Genomic DNA, 22,952 nt, shown 5'->3' on the forward strand with positions numbered 1-22,952 from the left:
GGATTTCAGTTCGGCGTTTAACACCATCGTTCCTCATACCCTCTGCTCCAAATTGTCTCACCTCACTGTGCCACCTGACCTCTGCGAATGGATTTACCGCTTCCTGACCAACATTAGTCAGCAAGTAAGGATGGGACAGGTCACCTCGGATACACGAATCACCAACACCGGTGCCCCCAGGGGTGTGTCCTCTCTCCACTGCTGTTCTCCCTCTACTCCAATGACTGCACCTCCTCCAACCCCTATGTGAAGCTTTTGAAGTTTGCAGACGACACCACCGTCATCGGACTCATCCAGAACAGTGATGAGTCTGCATGTCGACAGCAGGTGGACCAACTGGCGCTCTGATGCAGTCGGAACAATCTGGAGTTGAACACGCTCAAGACAAAGGAGATGATAGTGGATTTCAGGAGACATCCCCCCGTTATGCCCCCCTCACAGTCCTCAGCAGCCCTGTGTCCACCGTAGAGAACTTCAGGTTCCTGAGAACCACCATCTCTCAGGATCTGAAGTGGGAGCAGAACATCAGCTCCATCCTGAAGAAGGCCCAGAAGCGGATGTATTTCCTGGGGCTCTAGAGGAAATATGGTCTGCCTCAGGAATTGCTGCTGCAGTTCTACACTGCAGTCATTGAGTCTGTCCTGTGCACCTCCATCACTGTGTGGTTTGGAGCTGCCACCAAGCAGGATAGAACCAGACTACAGCGCACAGTGAGGACTGCCGAGCGCATCATTGGAGCCTCCCTGCCCTCTATTGTGGACCTGTACTCTTCCAGGTTGAAGAAGAGGGCGGGGAACATCATAAAGGACTCCTTCCATCCTGCACACGGACTGTTTGAACTGCTTCCGTCTGGTAGGAGCTTCAGATCCCTCCAGACTAAGACTAACAGGCACTGGAGAAGTTTTTTCCCTACTGCGGTCACTTTTTAACTGCCGGTTAACTGCCGGCTAACTATTACTTGGATTGCACTACCTGTATGTATAATCTATATCTTCATTTATATTTATCATTATTATTGTTATGAGCAGCGAGACATCTGCCGGAAGTAAATTCCTTATATGTGCACAGGTACTTGGCGATTAAAGTCTGATTCGGATTCTGATTCTGATTGGCACCTCCTGAGTGCAAGGGGGATAGATGGGGCTAAATTTGTCAGGTGTGTTCAAGAAGGATTCCTTACACAGTATGTGGACCAGCCGATGAGAGGAGAGGCTATACTGGATCTAGTTCTGGGTAATGAACCTGGTCAGGTGACAGACCTCTTGGTGGGGGAGCATTTTGGTGAGAGTGACCACAACTCTCTTAGCTTCAGCATAGCTATGGAAAGGGATAAAAACAGACAAAATGGTAAAATGGTTAACAGGGGAAGGGCTAACTTTGAAGGGATGAGGCAGGAGCTAGCGAGAGTAAATTGGAAACAGATGTTCAAAGGGGAAAGCACAGAAGTAATGTGGGAGAAGTTTAGGGACCACTTGAGCTGGGTTCAGGATAGGTTTGTCCCACTGAGGCAAGGAAAAAATGGTAGGAAAAGGGAACCGTGGCTGACGAAACATGTGAAGCAACTTGTCAAGAGGAAAAAGGAAGCATATGTTAGATATAAGAAGCAGGAAGTAGGAGGGGCTTATGAGAAATATAGGGTAACCAGGAAAGAGTTAAAGAAAGGACTTAGGAGAGCTCAAAGGGGGCACAAGAGGGCCTTGGCATGTAGAATTAAGGAGAACCCCAAGGCATTCTATGCGTATGTGAAGAATGGGAGGATGACGAGAACGAAGGTGGGACCGCTAAAGGATAAAGAGGGCAACATGTGCATGGAGGCGGAGGAGGTTGGGGAGGTCCTAAGTGAATACTTTGCTTCAGTATTCACAAGTGAGAAGGATCTTGATCAGGATGAGGTCGAAGTAGAGCAGACCTGTGTGCTGGACAATGTGGAGATTAAAGAAAAAGAAGTGTTGGATCTTCTTAAAAACATTGAGATTGATAAATCCCCAGGGCCGGATATGATACACCCCAGGTTGTTGTGGGAATTAAGAGCTCGCAGGAGCATTAGCTATAATCTTTGAAACCTCTTTGGCTGCAGGGGAAGTGCTGGAGGACTGGAGAATGGCAAATGTAGTTCCCTTATTTAAAAAAAGGGAAGAAACCTGGGAACTATAGACCGGTCAGTCTTACGTCAGTGGTCTGCAAACTACTGGAAAGGATTCTTAAGGATAGGATCTACGAGCATTTGGAGAAGTACAGTCTACTCATGGATAGTCAACATGGCTTTACGAAGGGAAGATCATGCCTCACGAGTATGATTGAGTTTTTTGAAGAGGTAACAAAAGAAATTGATGAGGGTAGGGCAGTGGATGTGGTCTACATGGACTTTAGCAAAGCATTTGACAAGGTCCCTCATGAGAGACTCACACAGAAAGTCATGAGGCATGGGATAATTGGAACCTTGGCTGTTTGTAAAAAAAATTGGCTTAAAGGAAGAAAGCAGAGGGTAGTTGTGGAAGGAAAGTATTCTGCGGGAAGGTCAGTGACTAGTGGAATGTCGCAGGGATCTGTCCTGGGACCCCTGCTATTTGTGATTTTTATAAATGACCTGGATGCAGAGGCCTGGATGGGTGAGTAAGTTTGCAGATGACACGAAGATTGGAGGAGTTGTGGATGGAGCTGTAGGTGGTTGAAGGTTACAAGAGGATATAGACAGGCTACAGAGTTGGGCAGAAAAATGGCAGATGGAGTTCAATCCGGACAAGTGTGAGGAGATGCATTTTGGAAGGACTAACCAGAAGACTGAGTACAGGATTAATGGTCAGTTACTTAAGAGTATGGATGAACAGAGGGACCTTGGGGTTCAAATCCATACATCCCTCAAGGTCGCTGCACAGGTTGATAGGGAGTTAAGAAGGCCGATGGGTTGCTAGGCTTCATTAACAGGGGGATTGAGTTCAAGAGTAGAGGTCATGTTGCAACTCTACAAATCTCTGGTGAGACAGCACTTAAGAGTATTGTGTTCAATTCTGGTCACCTCATTATAGGAAGGATGTGGAAGCTATAGAGAGGGTGCAGAGAGGAGATTTACCAGGATGTTGCCTGGATTGGAGAACAAGTCATATGAAGCAAGGTTAGCAGAACTGGGACTTTTCATTTTGGAGCATAGAAGAATGAGAGGGGACTTGACAGAGGTCTTCAAGATTATGAGAGGCATAGATAGGGTGGATAGTCAGTACCTGTTTCCCAGGGCACCAACAGCAAACAACAGAGGGCAAAGGTACAAAATTAAGGGAGGGAAGTTTAGGGGAGACATGAGGGTTAAGTTTTTTTACACAGAGGGTTGTGAGTGCCTGGAATGACTTACCAGGGATGGTGGTGGAGGCTAAAACATTAGGGGTATTTAAGAGCCTCTTGGACAGGCATATGGATGAAAGAAAAATGGAGGGTTATGGGGTAGTGTGGGTTTAGTACTTTTTTTTAAAGGATTATATGGGTCGGCACAACATGGAGGGCTGAAGGGCCTGTACTGTGCCGTAGTGTTCTATGGTTCTAAAAATATTAAATCAACAAGAAAGTAAACTGTTTGACCAGATGGAAGATCATGGCAGAAAAATATCAGGATATACAAAGGGACGCACTAGAGATTCCTTCGACTATGGAGCTTGAAATTGAGAGGGTGCATCTTGCGCTCGCCCTGCGGCCTACTGGAGACAGAGAAGATAAGCTATGCTCAATAGTAATTAGATTTCTTCAATACAATACCAAGGCAAAGATTCTACGAAGGGCCTGGGGAAAGAAGAGGGTGTGTTTGGATGGGAAATTAGTATATTTCGATCAAGATTACCCCCCAGTGATCCTGCAGAAACCTAAAGAATACTCTGCAGTAAACTGAATATTAAAGCAAGGAAAGATTAGATTCCAAACTCCGTACCCTGCTAAACTGCGACTGTTTTATGAAGATGGGATGCAACTATATCAGACAGTGGAAGAGGCGACTACAGACATGAAGGCCAGAGGGTTGCCCATCAGCGTGATCAAACCGAGGGAAAGCCTGGCTGAGCAGTTATCCTGCTTGGGAAATAGTGAGAGAATCAAGAAAGCAGGGGACGGGAGGAGGACGAGAGAAGCATATCAGGAAGAGACTGTGAGTTTTCCGAAGACAGCCCTCACCCCCTCCAGAAGGACCATAAGGTTTGGCTAACTTTAAAAATGTTGATAAGCTAAACGGGAGCAAAAATAAACAGTGCTATACCTATCTTGAGAAATATTTACTGTAATATGGATTTTATATTACTCAATTATTCTTTTTTATTTATTTATTCATTCACTCCTTTTTCCCCACCTAAATGAGAATATATACATGGGAGGTATACACAGGGAAATCTTTTCTGTGTAATGGATATACATTTGTTCACTTATTTTATGGGTACTGCAACGGGGGCCCTCAACTCACAGGTAGGAGGGGCTATCCCCCACAGCTAGATGTTTCCTCAAGCTCAACCCCGGGTCATCTACTAGAGACCTCTGCCTTGGATTCACACCTTCGTGGACTTTTTTTTTATTATTCACATTTCTTGGTTCTTATTTGTTCAGGGAGCAGATTGATTAAGTTTTATTCTGCTAATTTCAATGATATATTGACAGATAAATACACATGGCTAAGGACAAAGTAAAATTCATTTCTTTTAATGTCAATAGGCTGTTAAATCCAATCAAACGTAGTAGAATTCCATCCAAAATGAAAAAAGAACAAGCCCATGTAGTATATTTACAGGAAACTCACTTAAGTCATAATGAGCATGGAAAACTAAAGAGAATGGGCTTCATTAATATGTTTTTCTCCTCATATAAATCAGGATATAGGAGAGGAGTTGCTATTCTTAACTCAAACAAGCTAAATTTTGAAAATGTATTTGAAATGGGAGATAAGGAGGGCAGGATATATGCACCCCCAGGAAGTGATATTAGTTTCTTTCAGAAGATTACTAACATTATGGTAACGGAAACAGAAGGTCTCCTGATATGTGGGGGGAGACTTAAATTTACAATTACAACCAAACTTAGACTCTTCAATAGAAAAACCTATGAAACAAAACCCTTACATAAGAAAGTTAATACACTTCTTGAGGATGTTGGTCTAATTGATATATGGAGGGACCTTTTCCCCAACAGAAGGGATTACACTCATTATTCTGCCCCCCATTCTGTATATACAAGATTAGACTATTTCATAACATTTGAAAAGACAAAAACAAAATAAACACCTGTGGAATTGGGACAATAGATGTAAGTGACCATGCACCTATATAATTACCTGTTGATTTTGACCTACAACCAAAGGATACTATTTAGAAGCTAAATTCAAGTCTACTCCCTACTTTAAGGAACAAATTAAAAAAGAAATTGATCTTTACTTAGAATTCAATGATAATGGAGAGGTTTCACCCCCCCCCCCCATTCTATGGGATACTCTGAAGGCTGTTTTAAGAGGGAAAATTATATCAATATCTCCATATAAGAAAAAAGGAATAAAACATCAGAGGAATTACAAAATAGGCAGAAGGAACTAGAAAAAAAAACACAAATTGAATTTGGCACAGGATGCATTAGAGGAAATTTAAAAATTAGGAATGAAATTAATAGTTTGGCTACTCAAGAAATCAGGAAAAATTTAATGTTTCTGAAACACAGACATTATGAAAGTGGATCTAAGTCTATGAAAGTACTAGCATGGAAACTGAAAAAGATAGCAGAAAATACAATTCATAGAATTAGGGATCCAAGAACAGAAATGATTTTAAAAAAAGCTAAATGAAATTCAAGAAGCTTTTGAAGTGGTTTACAAAATTCTATATTCCAAAGTTCCAAGGGGAAGCATAACCCAAATTGACACCTTCCTGAATTCTCCAGAGTTACCCACTGTAAGCGAAGAACAAAATAGAACAATGACTGCTGGCATAACTGAAGTTGAACTAAAAGCGGCAATTAGTAGCCTTAAATTAAGCAACTCACCAGGATCAGATGGGTATATGGCAGAGTAGTACAAAGAATTTAAAAATGAGTTAATTCCTGTCTTACTCCCCACATTGAACTGGGCTCTAAAAAAGGCACAAATGCCGCCCAGCTGGAAGGAAGCGATAATCTCAGCTATACCGAAAGCAGGCACGGATAAGATAGAATGTGGGTCATTTAGACCAATATCTGTTCTTAATGGAGATTATAAATGATTTACCTCCATCATTGCCAAACGATTAAAAGAGTTTCTACCCATACTGATACATAACGATCAGACAGGTTTTATACAACAATGCCAAACACAAGACAATATATGAAGGACACTTCACATTATCGATCATATACAAAAAACTGAAGCAATAGTGATAAGCATGGACGCTGAAGAGGCATTTCATTCAGTTAATTGGAATTTTCTTTACAGATTTTTACATAGATGATTTTACAGTTATTGAAACTATACAGGCACTATATGACAACTCTACTGCTAGGATTAAAATCAATGGATATTTATCAATTAGTTTTACCCTAGAAAGGGGCACGAGACAGGGTTGTGCATGGTCACCACTACTCTTCACATTACATCTGGAACCATTAGCTCAAAATATCAGACAAAATGAAGATATCAGGGGAATTACTATTAAAGGGACTGAGCATAAATTGGCTTGCAACTCAGATGACATTTTGATCTATCTCGGGCAACCAACATACTCTTTACCTAAACTGATGCAATCCTTTGAACAATATGGTTCAAAGATACGCTCAGCCCGAAGATGTAGGGGAGAAGAAAGAAAAGGATAATAAATTTGAATGCATTCTTAGGGATGAAAAGAGAGGAGGAGGTGGAGAGTATTTAAATGTATCTATTTTAATGCTAGGAGCATTGTAAGAAAGGTGGATGAGCTTAAGGCGTGGATTGATACCTGGAATTATGATGTTGTAGTTATTAGTGAAACATGGTTGCAGGAAGGGTGTGATTGGCAACTAAATATTCCTGGATTTAGTTGCTTCAGGTGTGATAGAGTAGGAGGGGCCAGAGAGGAGGAGCATTGCTTGTCCGAGAAAATCTTATGGCGGTGCTTTGGAAGGATAGATTAGAGAGCACCTCTAGGGAGGCTATTTGGGTGGAATTGAGGAACGGGAAAGGTGTAGTAACACTGATAGGAGTGTATTATAGGCCACCTAATGGGGAGCGTGAATTGGAAGAGCAAATGTGTAAGGAGATAGCAGATATTTGTAGTAAACACAAGGTGGTGTTTGTGGGAGATTTTAATTTTCCACACGTAGACTGGGAAGCTCATTCTGTAAAAGGGCTGGATGGTTTAGAGTTTGTGAAATGTGTGCAGGATAGTTTTTTGCAACAATACATAGAAGTACCGACTAGAGATGGGGCAGTGTTGGATCTCCTGTTAGGGAATGCGATAGGTCAGCTGACAGATGTATGTGTTGGGGAGCACTTCGGGTCCAGTGATCACAATAGCATTAGCTTCAATATAATTATGGAGAAGGACAGATCAGGACCTAGAGTTGAGATTTTTGATTGGAGAAAGGCTAACTTTGAGGAGATGCGAAGGGATTTATAGAGAGTGAATTGGGTCAAGTTGTTTTATGGGAAGGATGTAATAGAGAAATGGAGGTCATTTAAGGGTGAAATTATGAGGGTACAGAATCTTTATGTTCCTGTTAGGTTAAAAGGAAAGGTTAAAGGTTTGAGAGCGCCATGGTTTTCCAGGGATATTAGAAACTTGGTTCGGAAAAAGAGGGATGTCTACAATAGATATAGGCAGCATGGAGTAAAGGAATTGCTCGAGGAATATAAAGAATGTAAAAGGAATCTTAAGAAAGAGATTAGAAAAGCTAAAAGAAGATACGAGGTTGGTTTGGCAAATAAGGTGAAAGTAAATCCGAAAGGTTTCTATAGTTATATTAAAAGCAAGAGGATAGTGAGGGATAAAATTGGCCCCTTAGAGAATCAGAGTGGTCAGCTATGTGTGGAGCCGAGGGAGATGGGAGAGATTTTGAACGATTTCTTCTCTTCGGCATTCACTAAGGAGAAGGATATTGAATTGTGTAAGGTGTGGAAAACAAGTAAGGAAGTTATGGAACCTATGACAATTAAAGAGGTGGAAGTACTGGCGCTTTTAAGAAATTTAAAAGTGGATAAATCTCCGGGTCCTGACAGGATATTCCCCAGGACCTTGACGGAAGTTTGTGTAGAAATAGCAGGAGCTCTGATGGAGATCTTTAAGATGTCATTAGAAACGGGGATTGTGCCGGAGGATTGGCGTATTGCTCATGTGGTTCCATTGTTTAAAAAGGGTTCTAGAAGTAAGCCTAGCAATTATAGACCTGTCAGTTTGACATCAGTGGTGGGTAAATTAATGGAAAGTATTCTTAGAGATAGTATTAATAATTATCTGGATAGACAGGATCTGATTAGGAGTAGCCAGCATGGATTTGTGCGTGGAAGGTCATGTTTGACAAACCTTATTGAATTTTTTGAAGAAGTTACGAGGAATGTTGACGAGGGTAAGGCAGTGGATGTAGTCTATATGGACTTCAGCAAAGCCTTTGACAAAGTTCCACATGGAAGGTTAGTTAAGAAGGTTCAGTCGTTAAGTATTAATGCTGGAGTAATAAAATGGATTCAACAGTGGCTAGATGGGAGATACCAGAGAGTAGTGGTGGATAATTGTTTATCGGGATGGAGGCCGGTGACTAGCGGGGTGCCTCAGGGATCTGTTTTGGGCCCAATGTTGTTTGTAATATACATAAATGATCTGGATGATGGAGTGGTAAATTGGATTAGTAAGTATGCCGATGATACTAAGGTAGGAGGTGTTGTGGATAATGAGGTGGGTTTTCAAAGCTTGCAGGGAGATTTATGCCGGTTAGAAGAATGGGCTGAACGTTGGCAGATGGAGTTTAATGCTGAGAAGTGTGAGGTTCTACATTTTGTCAGGAATAATCCAAATAGAACATACAGGGTAAATGGTAGGGCATTGAGGAATGCAGAGGAACAGAGAGATCTAGGAATAACAGTGCATAGTTCCCTGAAGGTGGAGTCTCATGTAGATAGGGTGAAGAAGGCTTTTGGAATGCTGGCCTTTATAAATCAAAGCATTGAGTACAGAAGTTGGGATGTAATGTTAAAATTGTACAAGGCATTGGTAAGGCCAAATTTGGAATATTGTGTGCAGTTCTGGTCACCGAATTATAGGAAAGATATCAATAAATTAGAGAGAGTGCAGAGACGATTTACTAGGATGTTACCTGGGTTTCAGCACTTAAGTTACAGAGAAAGGTTGAATGTTAGGTCTCTATTCATTGAAGCGTAGAAGGTTGAGGGGGGATTTGATCGAGGTATTTAAAATTTTGAGAGGGATAGACAGAGTTGACATGAATAGGCTGTTTCCATTGAGAGTAGGGGAGATTCAAACGAGAGGACATGATTTGAGAGTTAGGGGGCAGAAGTTTAAGGGAAACACGGGGGGTATTTCTTTACTCAGAGAGTGATAGCTGTGTGGAATGAGCTTCCTGTAGAAGTAGTAGAGGCCAGTTCAGTTGTGTCATTTAAGGTAAAATTGGATAGGTATATGGACAGGAAAGGAGTGGAGGGTTATGGGCTGAGTGCGGGTAGGTGGGACTAGGTGAGATTAAGAGTTCGGCATGGACTAGGAGGGCCAAGGTGGCCTGTTTCCGTGCTGTGATTGTTATATGGTTATGTGGTTATATCAAGATACAAGATCAACATAGATAAAACCCAGTTACCTCCATGTAACTATAGCCCACCAAGAGAAATTGAAAGTAGATATCCCTGGGCTTGGCAAACAGAGCCTTTCAAATATTTGGGCATCATTATGCCAAAAGATTTGGCAAAATTATCAGAGTGCAATTATCAGCCTATATATATAAAAAAAATTAAGGAAGATATCGCAAGATGGAACCTAATTCCTTTTTTTAATCTCAGTTCAAGGATTGAATCTATTAAAATGAATACACTGCCCAGACTATTATATTGTAGGATGTGCTACACACAGCGCTGAAATAATAATAATAAATAATGTCATTTCGAGACTAGTTTATTCAAACTTCGCGGTGCTGACATTTAAATCCCTAGCGCCCGCCCTCTCCGGGCGGAAATGACGTCGGAAGTGCATTACCAAAGTCTCCCCCCACGCGCTGGCTATTTGTGAGCCAGTTCGCCTGCGCAGGAAGTGGGTCGCCACATAACCACACCCCCCCCCCCCCCAAACCGGCCATACATTCCCCAATGTCCACAGTCTGGATCAGCCTTTGTTTGGGAGGTCTGCCTCTGCGCCACGGTGCCTGAACCTCGACCGGCTGCGCCAAGTCCACATGGGCTGGTTTGAGTCGGTCCACCGTGAAAACCTCCTCTTTCCCCCCTATGTCCAGAACGTACGTGGACCCGTTGTTGATCACCTTGAATGGCCCCTCGTACGGCCGCTGTAGCGGCGCCCGGTGTCCATCCCTTCATACAAACACAAACTTACAGTTTTACAGGTCTTTGGGTACATGGGTTATGGTCCATCCGTGCTGTGAAGTTGGTACGGGGGCCAGGTTGCTGAGCCTTTCGCGTAGCCTGTCCAGGACTGCTGCAGGTTCTTCCTCTTGCCCCCTTGGGGCTGGTATGAACTCTCCCGGGACGGCCAGGGGCGGACCGTACACCAACTCGGCCAACGAGGCGTGCAGATCCTCTTTGGGTGCTGTACAAATTCCAAGCAGGACCCAGGGAAGCTCGTCCACCCAGTTAGGTCCTCTCAGGCGGGCCATGAGAGCCGACTTCAAGTGATGGTGGAAGCATTCCACCAGTCCATTTGACTGTGGGTGGTAGGCAGTTGTGTAGTGCAGCTGCGTTCCCAACAGGCTGGCCACAGCCGACCACAGCTGGAGGTGAACTGGGCGCCTCTGTCGGAGGTAATGTGGGCCGGTACCCCGAAGCGTGCTACCCAGGTTGCGATCAGTGCTCAGGCACAGGAATCTGCAGATGTATCGGTGAGCGGGACTGCCTCTGGCCACCTCGTGAAATGGTCTACCATAGTTAGGAGGTACCGCGCTCCTTGGGACCCACGACATCCACATGAATGTGGTCGAACCTCCGGTGGGTGGGTTCGAACTGCTGCGGCGGGGCTTTAGTATGCCGCTGCACCTTGGCTGCTAGGTACTGCATGCACGTTCTGGCCCATTCACTGACCTGTTTGCGAAGTCCATGCCACGCGAACTTGCTGGAGACCAGCCAGACGGTTGTCCTGATAAATGGGTGCACCAAACAGTGTATGGAGTCGAAAACCCGCCGCCTCCAGGCTGCCGGGACGATGGGGCGAGGTTGGCCGGTAGACACTTCACACAGGAGGGTCCTATCACCTGGGCCTACGAGAAAGTCCTGCAGCTGCAAACCCGAGACTGCAGTCCTGTAGCTGGGCATCTCGTCGTCTGTCTGTTGCGCCTCCGCCAGTGCTGCATAGTCCACCCCCAGGGACAGGGCCTGGACAGCTGGTCTGGAGAGTGCGTCCGCCTCGATGTTGTCCTTCCCCGAGACGTGCTGGATGTCCGTTGTGTACTCGGAGATGTAGGACAGATGTCGCTGCTGGCGAGCCAACCAGGGATCAGACACCTTCGTGAACGCGAAGGTCAATGGTCTGTGGTCCGTGAACGTGGCGAACGGCCTGCCTTCTAAGAAGTATCTGAAATGCCGGATTGCCAGATACAGTGCCAACAGCTCCTGGTTAAAAGCACTGCACTTGAGTTCGGGTGGTCGTAGGTGCTTGCTGAAGAACGCCAGGGGTTGCCAGCGCCCCTCGATGAGCTGCTCCAGCACCCCACTGATTGCTGTGTCGGATGCGTCCACTGTGAGGGCGGTCGGAACGACCGTTCTGGGGTACACCAGCATTGCGGCATCTGCCAAGGCTTCCTTGGCTGTAACGAAAGCGGCCGCGGCCTCCTCATCCCAAGTAATGTCCTTGCCTTTACCCGACATCAGGGTGTACAAAGGGCGCATGATACGGGCTGCTGAGGGAAGGAAACAGTGGTAGAAGTTCACCATACCATCAAACTCCTGCAGGCCTTTGACCGTATTGGGCCGGGCAAAGTGGCGGATCTCGTCTACCTTAGCGAGCAGAGGTGTTGCCCCGTCTTTGGTAATCCTGTGGCCCAGGAAGTCGATGGTATCGAGACCGAACTGGCACTTGGCTGGGTTGATCGCGAGGCTGAACTCACTCAGGTGGGAGTAGAGCTGGCGGAGGTGGGACAGATGCTCCTGACGACAACTGCTGGCTATAAGGATGTCATCCAAATAGATGAACGCAAAGTCCCACCGCATCCATTAGCCGCTGGAACGTCTGTGCGGCATTCTTCAGGCCAAACGACATTCAGAGGAACTCGAACAGGCCGAACGGGGTGATGAGTGCTGTTTTGGGGACATCTTCAGGGTGCACCAGGATTTGATGGTATCCCCGGATGAGGTCTACTTTGGAAAAGATTCTTGCCCCGTGCAGGTTTGCTGCAAAGTCCTGTATGTGCGGGACGGGGTAGCGGTCTGGAGTGGTAGCCACGTTCAGTCTACGGTAGTCGCCGCATGGTCTCCAACCCCTGGCTGCTTTGGGCACCATGTGCAGGGGGGAGGCCCATGGGTTGTCGGACCTCTGTACAATCCCCAACTCTTCCATCCTCTTGAACTCCTCCTTCGCCAGGCGGAGCTATTCCGGGGGGAGCTTTCGTGCGCAGGCATGGAGGGGTGGTCTCTGGGTCGGAATGTGGTGCTGTACCCCGTGTCTGGGCATGGCTGCCGTGAACTGTAGTGCCAGAATCGATGGGAAGTCTGCCAGGATTCTGGTGAATTCATTGTCCGACAGCGTGATGAAGTCCAGGTGTGGGGCCGGCAACTTGGCTTCACCCACGAAGAATGTCTGGAAAGTCTCGGCATGTACCAGTCTTTTCCCTTGCAAGTCGACCAGCAGGCTGTGAGCTCGCAAGAAGTCTGCCCCCAGGAGTGGTTGGGCCATGGCGGCAAGTGTGAAGTCCCACGTGAACCGGCTGGCGCCGAACTGCAGCTGCACTGTGCGGGTGCCATAGGTCCGTATCATGCTGCCGCTTGTGGCCCTCAGGGTGGGTTCTGGCTTCCTGTTGCGGGTGTCGTACCCCATCGGGGGCAAGACGCTGATCTCTGCTCCGGTGTCGACCAAGAAGCGGCGTCCCGACTGTTTGTCCCAGATGTACAAGAGGCTGTCCTGGTGGTCTGCCACCATAGTCATTAGCGGCAGCTGGCCCTTGCACGGCAGGCGACAACGGCGGGCTTTTGTGCCCCACCGCTGGTGATAGAAACACCACTGTTCACTGGCCTCCTCACTCCTGCCTCTGTGTTGTGTGTGCCCCCCTGCCGGGCCTGGTCTGGTCTGCTGTTGGGTGCGTGGCCTGGTAATCTGACCGACGGACGCCACGCTCTCCCTCTTGGCTTTCCACAGCACGTCTGCCCGGGCCGCCACCTTCCAGGGATTGCTGAAATCTGCATCGGCCAGCAGCAGATGTATGTCCTCGGGCAGTTGCTCCAGGAACACTTGCTTGAACATGAGGCAGGGCTTGTATCCATCAGCCAGGGACACCATCTCGTTCATCAATGCTGATGGCAGTCTGTCTCCCAAACCGTCCAGGTGAAGCAGGCGGGCACCCCGCTCACGCCGTGAGAGGCCAAAGGTCCCAATGAGCAGCGGTTTGAATGCTTCATATTTGCATTCTTCCGGGGGCGACTGTATGAAATCTGCAACCTGGGCAGCTGTCTGCTGGTCAAGGGCACTCACCACGTGGTAGTAACGCGTGGAATCAGAGGATATCTGTCGAATCTGGAGCTGGGCTTCTGCTTGGCTAAACCACATGCGTGGTCGCAGCGTCCAGAAAGTTGGCAGTTTTAGCGAAACTGCGTGAACAGATGAAGAGTCGGTCATCTTTGGTCCAAATCCCGTTTGGACCGTCGGGGTCACCAATGTAGCGATGTGCTACACACAACACTGAAATAACGACACGCAAGTCGGTAAGTCGTTTTGAGACTAGTTTATTCAAACTTCGCGGTGCTGGCATTTAAATCCCTAGCGCCCGCCCTCTCCAGGCGGAAATGACATCAGAGGCGCATTACCAAAGTCTCCCCCCATGCGCTGGCTATTTGTGAGCCGGTTCGCCTGTGCAGAAAGTGGGTCGCCACAATATCTCTTTCAGACCCTACCAACAGAGATTAATCAAAATCAATTCAATTAATGGAACAAAATGTTTTAAGATATATTGGCAGGGTAAAAGGCCTGGAGTTTGTCTCAAAACATTGCAATTGGCCAAGGAAAAGGGAGGATGGAGCCAACCTTCTCTTAGAGATTATTATTTTGCAGCACAGTTGAGAGCTATAATATGTTGGTGCAACCCACCATATGACGCTCAATGGAAAAACATTGAGGAGGGGATACTTCCCATCCCCATATAGGCAATTTTGGCTGATAACAACCTACAAAGGTACATAAATATTATTGATAACCCACGGGTGAAATGGACTCTTAAAATATGGAAAACTATTATAAAAGAATATAAACTAGATGGAGATATTGCAATTCTGAAATGGTGTGCATATGACTTGGATTTTACGCCGAAGAAACTGGATGCTAGATTTAAGGACTGGACAGCTAAAGGAATAACAGTTCTTTTGCAATATAATGAAAGAAGGAACACTGTTCAGTTTTGAAATGCTTAAAGAGAAACATTTATTAGAAAAACAAGAACTTTTATCAGTATTTACAGATGCGACAATAGGACAGTTAAAAATGTAACCAAGACAGGAACGTGTTTGATTGAGCTATTTAAAAAGCATGTAATTCAGATAACAGTAGTAGAATCATTTCAAGTGTGTATAAGGGTTTGTCAAATCTTAAAACACATTCGTCTTCATACATTAAAACAAAATGGGAGAAGGAAGGAGGGATAATTATATCGGCAGAAGAATGGACAACAATATGGAGGTAACAATGGAAGTGGAGGGAGTTCAGATGGAAAAACTTGATAAGATATTTTATTGCACCCTTCAGAAATCCCATTATGATAGTAACCTCCTGTTTGCTGGAGAAATAGTGGAAATCAAAATGCAAACCATTATCATATTTTCTGGGAATGCCCCATTATCAAAGGCTATTGGAGTGTGATACACAATGCTCTACAAGACATCTTTAAATGTGAAATACCCTTAGAAAGTAAGACCATATATTTTGGGTTTCTACCTCAAGAATGGTTGAAGAGAGATAAATATTTAATGAATATACTGCTGGTGGCTGGTAAAAAGACTTACTTAGAAATGGTTATCACAGGAGAGGCCAACCTTAAATGCACGGATGGAAATTACAATGGACAATTACAAAATGGAGAAGATAACAGCATCTGTTAATCATAAGTTGGAACAATTTGATTCATACTGGGGAAAAATGGTTTAACTACATAACACCTCATTGGCCTGATTTTATCCTCAGAAATCAATGAAAGTGTTGAAAAAAAAAGGCCACTCCCTACTTGTACACAGTTTTCTCTTTTCACTTGTCCTTTCTTTCCTCTTTTCTATAAGTGTATACCTCAGATAAATATTATGTGGAGATTTGTGGCATATATGACTATATGATATATATGTAGAATATCTGAAATATATCTTATGGAAATGTTTGTTTGATGAACTTCAATAAAAAATAAATGACAAAAAAAGTACAGAATGATATACAAAATAATTTTGTGCAATAATAATGTACAAAATAATAAAACAGAGACTACTGAACTATGATGTGTGTTCTCCTGTTGCACAAAGATGAACTGCTGTTTATACTTACTGCATTTGGTGGGAAAGATTTGCTGTAACAATCCTCGTGACAACAGAGTTGAATGAGTCTGCTCAAAAGGCTGCTCCGCTACTTATTCAGTAGGTCATAGAGAGGATGTGCCAAATTGTCCATAATGGATAACAGTTTGGACATACCAAATCTCCTTAAACTCCTAATGAAATATAGTCATTGTTTTGCCTTCTTTGTAGCTGTATTGATATGTTGGGTCCAGGTTAAATTCCAAGAGATACTGACACACAGAAACTTGAAATTGCCTTGCTTTTTCCATTTCTGATCCTCTATGAGGACTGATGTGAGTTCCCTCAACTTACCTTTCCTAAAATGCACAGTCAGTTCTTTGGTCTTACTGACATTGAGCACAAGGTTGTGACTGCAAAACCACTCAGCTAGCTGAATATCTCACTCTGTACACTCTGTCATCACCATCTGAAATTCTGTCAGCAATAGTTGTATCGTCAGCAAATTTATAGGCGGCATTTGAGAAGTTTCTAGCCACACAGTCATGTATGTAGAGACAGTAGAGCAGTGAGCTAAGCACACGTCCCTGAGGTGCACCAACCACTGACTGTCCACTTGGGTGTCTAAGGTAGTGATAGCTTACCTTTCTGATGGTTCAAAGTACACATTATTGTTTCATGCACAAAATTACTAAAAATATTCTATAAAACTAATTTGAGGGATGTGTAATAGCTGCATATGTAATGTCAATGGACATTTATTTATTGTGTTACAGCATGGGGTAGGCCCTTCTGGCCCTTCAAGCCATGCAGCACAGCAACCCACCAATTTAACACAAGCCTAATTTGGGACAATTTATAATGACCAACTCACCTACCAACTGGTGGGTCTTTGGACTATGGGAGGAAACCAGAGCACCCCGAAGAAATTCACGCAGTCATGGGGAGAACGTTCAAATTCCTACATGCAACGTCAGGAATTGTACCTGGGTTTCCTGTACTGTGAAGCACTGTACTAACCTGTACATTACCATGCCACCCCATGGGTTACAGATCCTATCCCCAATGGATCTCTTTATATAGATGCAAATCTTACAAAATCTGACATCCAAAACATTTCTGGGCCCAAGAATTTCAGGTAAGGGGTGCTCAACTTGTACAAGAGGTTTAGCTGTGGAAGGGCTACAATGGCTGTAAATGTGTATTATTACAGTAATCAAGCGGGTACAGAATCTAAATATAGTCTCAGGATAAAAATTAAGCACTGGTTTATCAAGGATGTGAAGGGGTGCAATCAATCTCATGCAAATAATATTTATGACTTGAATCAAAGGTAGTGATACTGCTCTTCCAAGTGCTGCAAATGGGATTGAGCTATGCTATGATGGAGATAATGGAGGAAATAGCCATTTTGGTATCATAAGTTTTCTATGATCTTATTTTATAAAGCACAGCTTCCTCAAGACTAAAAACTGTGTCATTTGTGACAAAGCAGATTTAAGATTATTGAGAGCCAGACTTCATTTCACTTGCCTTGAGTGCACAATAGTTCATATATTATTTGAGACACAGCTGTCAAAAGCCTTGAAACATGATTCTCACTCCCGTAATCCCTTCCAAAGAGTCTACTAAATATGTTTCATTAAAAGAAATCATTGTTAAGCTATTATGCTGTTACATCAGTGCACTCTGCAGCACACACATTCCTTTCACCATTCCAAAGTATTCCTAATGGTTCCAATAATAGTGATTCATATCAGTACCCAAATGCAATATCATTTCAATGCAAACTTTAACTTGTCAGACAGAAATGATGCTTGGATCACTGTAGGTCAATGTTCAAATAGACACTGACCAAATATTTTGCAGCAATCAATCAACTATTGAAATTTCAGTGAAATTATCTGCACTGGAATCTGAATCTTGGCTTTCAAACAAAGATCTATTAATGAAGCATTTTGCTGGGTTCACATTCCAGTCCCAATCTCAACATACAAAGATGAAGTCAAAACAAACACCATCTCACTGTTGATTAGATATAAAAGTTTGTTTACCAATATTTTGCCCTTCATTGTATTTTCATGGTCTATCACTGGTATGATGTTTCAGCTTGAGCTCGCATGCAGATAAATGCCCCAAGTAATGAAATTTAACAGTCCATCGTGATATGCTGAAAGCAAAATATAACTCATCAACTCATATCAGGGTTTTGAAAAATACTTACAGATACTGGTGTAGTCCTTTCTGCTGGTGGGATCATGTCAGGCGTCAGCACCTGGGGAGGGTCAACCCCTTTGCTGACCTTCTGCTGGATAAGATACATTGCTAAAGCAAACTGTTCTCTGTTCAGTTTTCCCATTTGTTTTGTGTCAGCTAAGGCCCTGTTGGAAAAGAGTTTACTTAGTAAGTGCAGCCAATACAACAACAATAATGCCATCATATTTAATATCAAACTATTAAAGAAAGCTATACAATGATAAAACACAACAATGTAACAGAAAACCAGTTGTAGTCTGCACTGACGAACAGAGGAAGCAGCTAGATAAATTGTTTGCAATGGTTCCAGTTTCAGCTGCACTGCTATGGATTCCTCTCTTCAATAAGTGATAAAGAAATCAAATACAGTTACTGCATTTCAGCTTTAATCTCTCCCAGCTTAAGCGTCATTAGACACAGCATGGGAAACTTGCTGAAAATTCAAATTCAAATTCATTGGGGATGAAACTAGCTTATATTTAAAAACCTTTATCTTCCCTCCAAAGCTCATTCTGCAAGCTAAAAATGGAATGTAAAGCAGTTCTAGCTAGTGGATTTCTTTATCCCTGTTGGATGTGCTGTATGTAGCTCTTGTACCTGACCATAGCAGAATCCAGTTAGAGTGCTACATAAAAGTTTGTATTCAACTGGTTGCAGATTGTGTTCCCTTGGCAGAGTGATGACAAATGAAATTCAATTCAAGTATGACATGATGTATTTTAAAATAACAGTAAGATAAACCCAGTAATAGAGAATATTGATGAAAAGCGGGGTCTGGGAGTACGTCTTTTGATCACTGAGAGTGGGAGCACAGACAGATAGGATGGTGAACATAGCAAATGGGATGCTAGACTTCATCAGCCGTGGCACAGAAGATAAGAGTAAAGACATTATGTCAGTAAGGACATTACAAAACATAGGTTAGGGCACAAATGAAATCCTATGTGCAGCTCTGGTCACCACACTGTCAAAAGGTTGTGTTTGTGCTGAAGAAGGTGCACAAGGATATTGCCTAGATTACAGCATTTCAGTTTTATGGGAAAGTAAGATGATCCAAGTTTGTTTCCTCTAGAATGCAAAATTATGAGGGGAAATGACAAAATCATTTGATGTGAATTTTATGACTCTTACCATACATGAGCCAAGATATTCTGATGAAGTGCAGATTGCATGAAGATATCTTTTACTTCCAATCCACTCACATATCCATCCATATCCAAGTCTATTTTGAGGAAGATGTCATCATACCGCATCTTGTCATTAGTTGGCACAACCCAATTTATTGGCTGCAACAAACAACATTTTCCAGATCACTACAATGTAATCACAATGTAAAAGTAATCCAGCATAAGCAATCACAAATCATCAGAGACCTGAGAACAATACTGCCTTTATTCAACAACTATTCAATTGACTGCAGTACCAAGTATTTGAAAGGACTGCTCCCACATCAATACATATGTTTGTATTGGGAGTGTGGTGGCACAACAATCATGAATTAATTTAGTCAAATGTGTACCAATTGAAACTTTACTGATTTCACTAGTATTTTCCCTGTTATGCAGTAAGTATAGCTTTATTATAAATTTACAAAACATGGTTCAGTTATCTAAGGTCTTGGAAATGGCCGTAACAGAAATTAAAGGTCTGCTTCTATAGCACACTCTAGTGGAAAGTCTGAGAAGAGCTTTGACAGAGCACCAGAAGTGAAGCATCTAAACCGGGGGTCGGCAACCTGCGGCTCCCGAGCCATTTGTGGCTCTTTCACCTCTGTGCTGCGGCTCCCTGTGGCTTTGGGAAATAATTGGTCAGTATTTAATTAAAATGTATTTTATGTTAGTTTGTTAGCTTTTGAAATGTAATTCTAAATTTGAAGATTATGGTGATCTTGTACAATCTAAGTGTGGCTGGCACATCCGAAACGGCTCACAATTAGCCAGCATTCCGGCTAAGGGAGATAGCCTACGGGGGTTTGTGAGTACGCGTCTTTTGCAGCATCTGCGTCCATGGGGGCTGGGTTGAGGGAGGCTTAAAAGCAAGGCTGTTTAGTTCGAATAAAGCTATCTTTGACTGCAGTTTACTGACACCGCTACAACGTGTTTTTATCGCTGGCTGTCCAGACGGAAGGTGCTGAAACGCTTTGTCACGTGTCTGGAAGAAGTGAAAACTTTCCTGGGCAGCAAAGGGCTCACCTTTCCTGAGCTGGAACAGCCAGAGTGGCTGGAAAAGCTACACTTCATGGTAGACATGACAGCGCACCTGAACACGCTGAACACAGCTCTTCAGGGGAAAGGACGCACAGCCCTGCACATGTTGGAGGATGTTTTGGCATTCGAGCGCAAGTTGACAGTGCTTGCCAGAGATTTACAGAAAGGCACTTTGTCTCACTTCCCCAATTTGAGAGAGTTCAAACAAGGTCACGACATGATAATTTCGGAGTATTTACATTCTGCAATCATCGCAATGCAAACATCGTTTGGGAAACGCTTCTGTGAGTTCAGAGAGGAAAAAAACACATTATCCTTCCCGGTCACTCCCCTAAGCATCGATCCTTCCCTACTGAATATGACTGCATTGGCAGGTGTGAGTCAACCTGATCTTGAGATGGAACTGGCCGACATAGCCGACAAAGACATATGGGTGTCCAAGTTTAGACGCTTGACAGCAGACCTTGAAGATGTTGCCCGTCAGAAGGCCGTTCTTGCTCAGAAACACAAATGGAGTGATATTGAAAACCTTCCAAAACCGGACAAACTTGTGTTCGAAACATGGAATGCTATGCCCGACATTTATGTAAACATTAAAAAGTATGCGCTTTGAGTCCTGTCGATCTTTGGATCCACATATGTAAGTGAGCAGGTGTTCTCCAACATGAACTTTATTAAAAACAAACATCGCGCACGCCTCACAGATGACAGCTTGCGATCCTGTGTAAAGATGAAGGTGACGTCATACAGCCCTGATGTGCAGACGCTGTGCGCTGAGGTCCAGGAGCAGAAATCCCATTAACCAAGTATGATAAATATTTTAATTGCCTATTATTTTATGTATATTCATATTTTTTCATTGTTCAGTGAAATAGTCCTTTTATTTTTCAGGCTGACAGCTGGCTGATGTTATTTTTGGTTTGCTGCTGGCGGAAAATTTAAGTTCGGCGTTTTTCATAAATACAAGAAGGACTCAAATAGACATTGAGTATTTTACTTAAAAGTAACTTTCAACCCAACGTCTTTTTTTCGGAGTTCAAAATGTTTTTGTTGCATGCAGAAATGTAATTTCGTTTTCTCTGCAGGAGTTCATCAATTTCATAAATGCAACACATTATAGTTTGTTTATACATAGCATAAAGGCAAAAAAAAACGTTGTATGCAGTGTTATTTCATTTTAAATGTCAAACGGGTTTTGCGGCTCCCAGTGTTTTCTTTTCTGTGGGAAACGGGTCCAAGTGGCTCTTTCAGTGGTAAAGGTTGCTGACCCCTGATCTAAACATTTCTTAGCCAAAGGAAGAAAATACTTAAAAGGAGAAATATTATGGAAAATATTTCCATTATCAATGTGATAACTGAAACTATAGAATAAATCACAGCTATTGTGTCAGTATCAAAATGTTATACTTCTCTAAATGCTTGGTACAATCAAGTAGAATATATCATTACAAATTCCATTATAGAGGCCAACTTTAACTCAGGTCTGCAATTACAGGACTGATCAATATAACACAATAGCAAATAAACCACATAATTGATTTGGCAAATATCCACACCCTCCTTTACTTATAATGATGTGGATGGAGGCAATTCAGCCCATCAGATCAATGCCATTTCCTTCCCCACCCAAGGGAGCAATTCCATTCGCCTCATTTAATCAAAAACTATTATAAATGCTTAAAAAGCTTTTGTTCAAAGTCCTGATGAAAGTCGTCAACCTGAATTATTAACTGTTCTTCTATTCACAGATAATGCCTACTTGTGGTGCACATCAAGCATTTTCCGTGTTCATTATATTGATTATGCACCCAATTCTCTTCAGGTTAGGATAGGGATTGTCTATAGGTGGGTCTTCAGGTGGCTGTAGAAACTGATCTGGGATCCACATATTCTGCTGCAGTATGGGCAAGAGTAAGCAGGGATGTGGTTAGTAGTGGGTCTTTTGGTTGTTCAGTCTCTCCTTTTGCAGCTACTACTTGTTCTCTGTGGCATAACAGATTTACTCAAGATGTATCAATTGTGCAATGACTTCCCAGTTTTTAGGTGTGACGTCGAATTTCTTCAGGCTAATTTTGATGTTATCTTTGAAGTGTTTCCTTTGCCCACCAGGGCTTGCTGATCTTCCTCAGTGATTTCAGCTGCCTTTTGTAGATGGTCCATGATTCAGCACCACACAGTAATGTAGTTAAGACGACTGTTCCATAAACCAAGTTTTGTTTGGACCTTCAGGTCAAGGTCTTCAAAAACTCTTTTCCTTAATCTTTCATGGGCTCCACTAACACTATTCAGATTGTGGTTGATTTCTGAGTCAATGTCTGCTTTTGAGAAGAGAACACTGACAAGGTAAGGAAAGTGGTCGACAGTTTCAAGGGCAAAAACTTTTATGGAGGACTGGACAAATGGCTGGTTGGGAAGTGGCTAATATATGACCTATGTCTTTTTTATATTCAAGTCAGGACGCAGGCCCCCGGGCCCCACATGCCTTGCAAAGACATTCAAGATGCACTGGAGATCTTCTCAGAGCATGCTGCGTCATCCTGATACTGATGTTCCATGATAGTGGTGGTGTCATCACCGATAGTCAGAATGAATAGCAATCTGGTCTAATTAGCCATGTGTGCTCTGTACTCTACAGCCCCAAAGTGAATTATAGCATAAACAGTGAA

General features: G+C 43.4%; 1 protein-coding gene across 7 annotated transcripts in view; it reads right to left on the reverse strand.

Annotated features, from left to right (window-relative positions):
- Positions 1-22,952, reverse strand: part of eps15l1a (epidermal growth factor receptor pathway substrate 15-like 1a) — a 495,582-nt gene that overhangs the window by 317,449 nt on the left and 155,181 nt on the right. For all 7 annotated transcript variants that reach the window (XM_059991699.1, XM_059991700.1, XM_059991698.1 and 4 more), the window contains 2 exons: positions 19,211-19,365; positions 18,048-18,204 (listed from right to left, as the gene is read on the reverse strand). In XM_059991699.1, the coding sequence (XP_059847682.1) occupies positions 18,048-18,204; positions 19,211-19,365 (312 nt within the window). The remainder of the gene's footprint in view (positions 1-18,047; positions 18,205-19,210; positions 19,366-22,952) is intronic.

This window comes from Hypanus sabinus, chromosome 16 (assembly GCF_030144855.1).
Source record: "Hypanus sabinus isolate sHypSab1 chromosome 16, sHypSab1.hap1, whole genome shotgun sequence".
Lineage (NCBI taxonomy): Eukaryota > Metazoa > Chordata > Chondrichthyes > Myliobatiformes > Dasyatidae > Hypanus > Hypanus sabinus.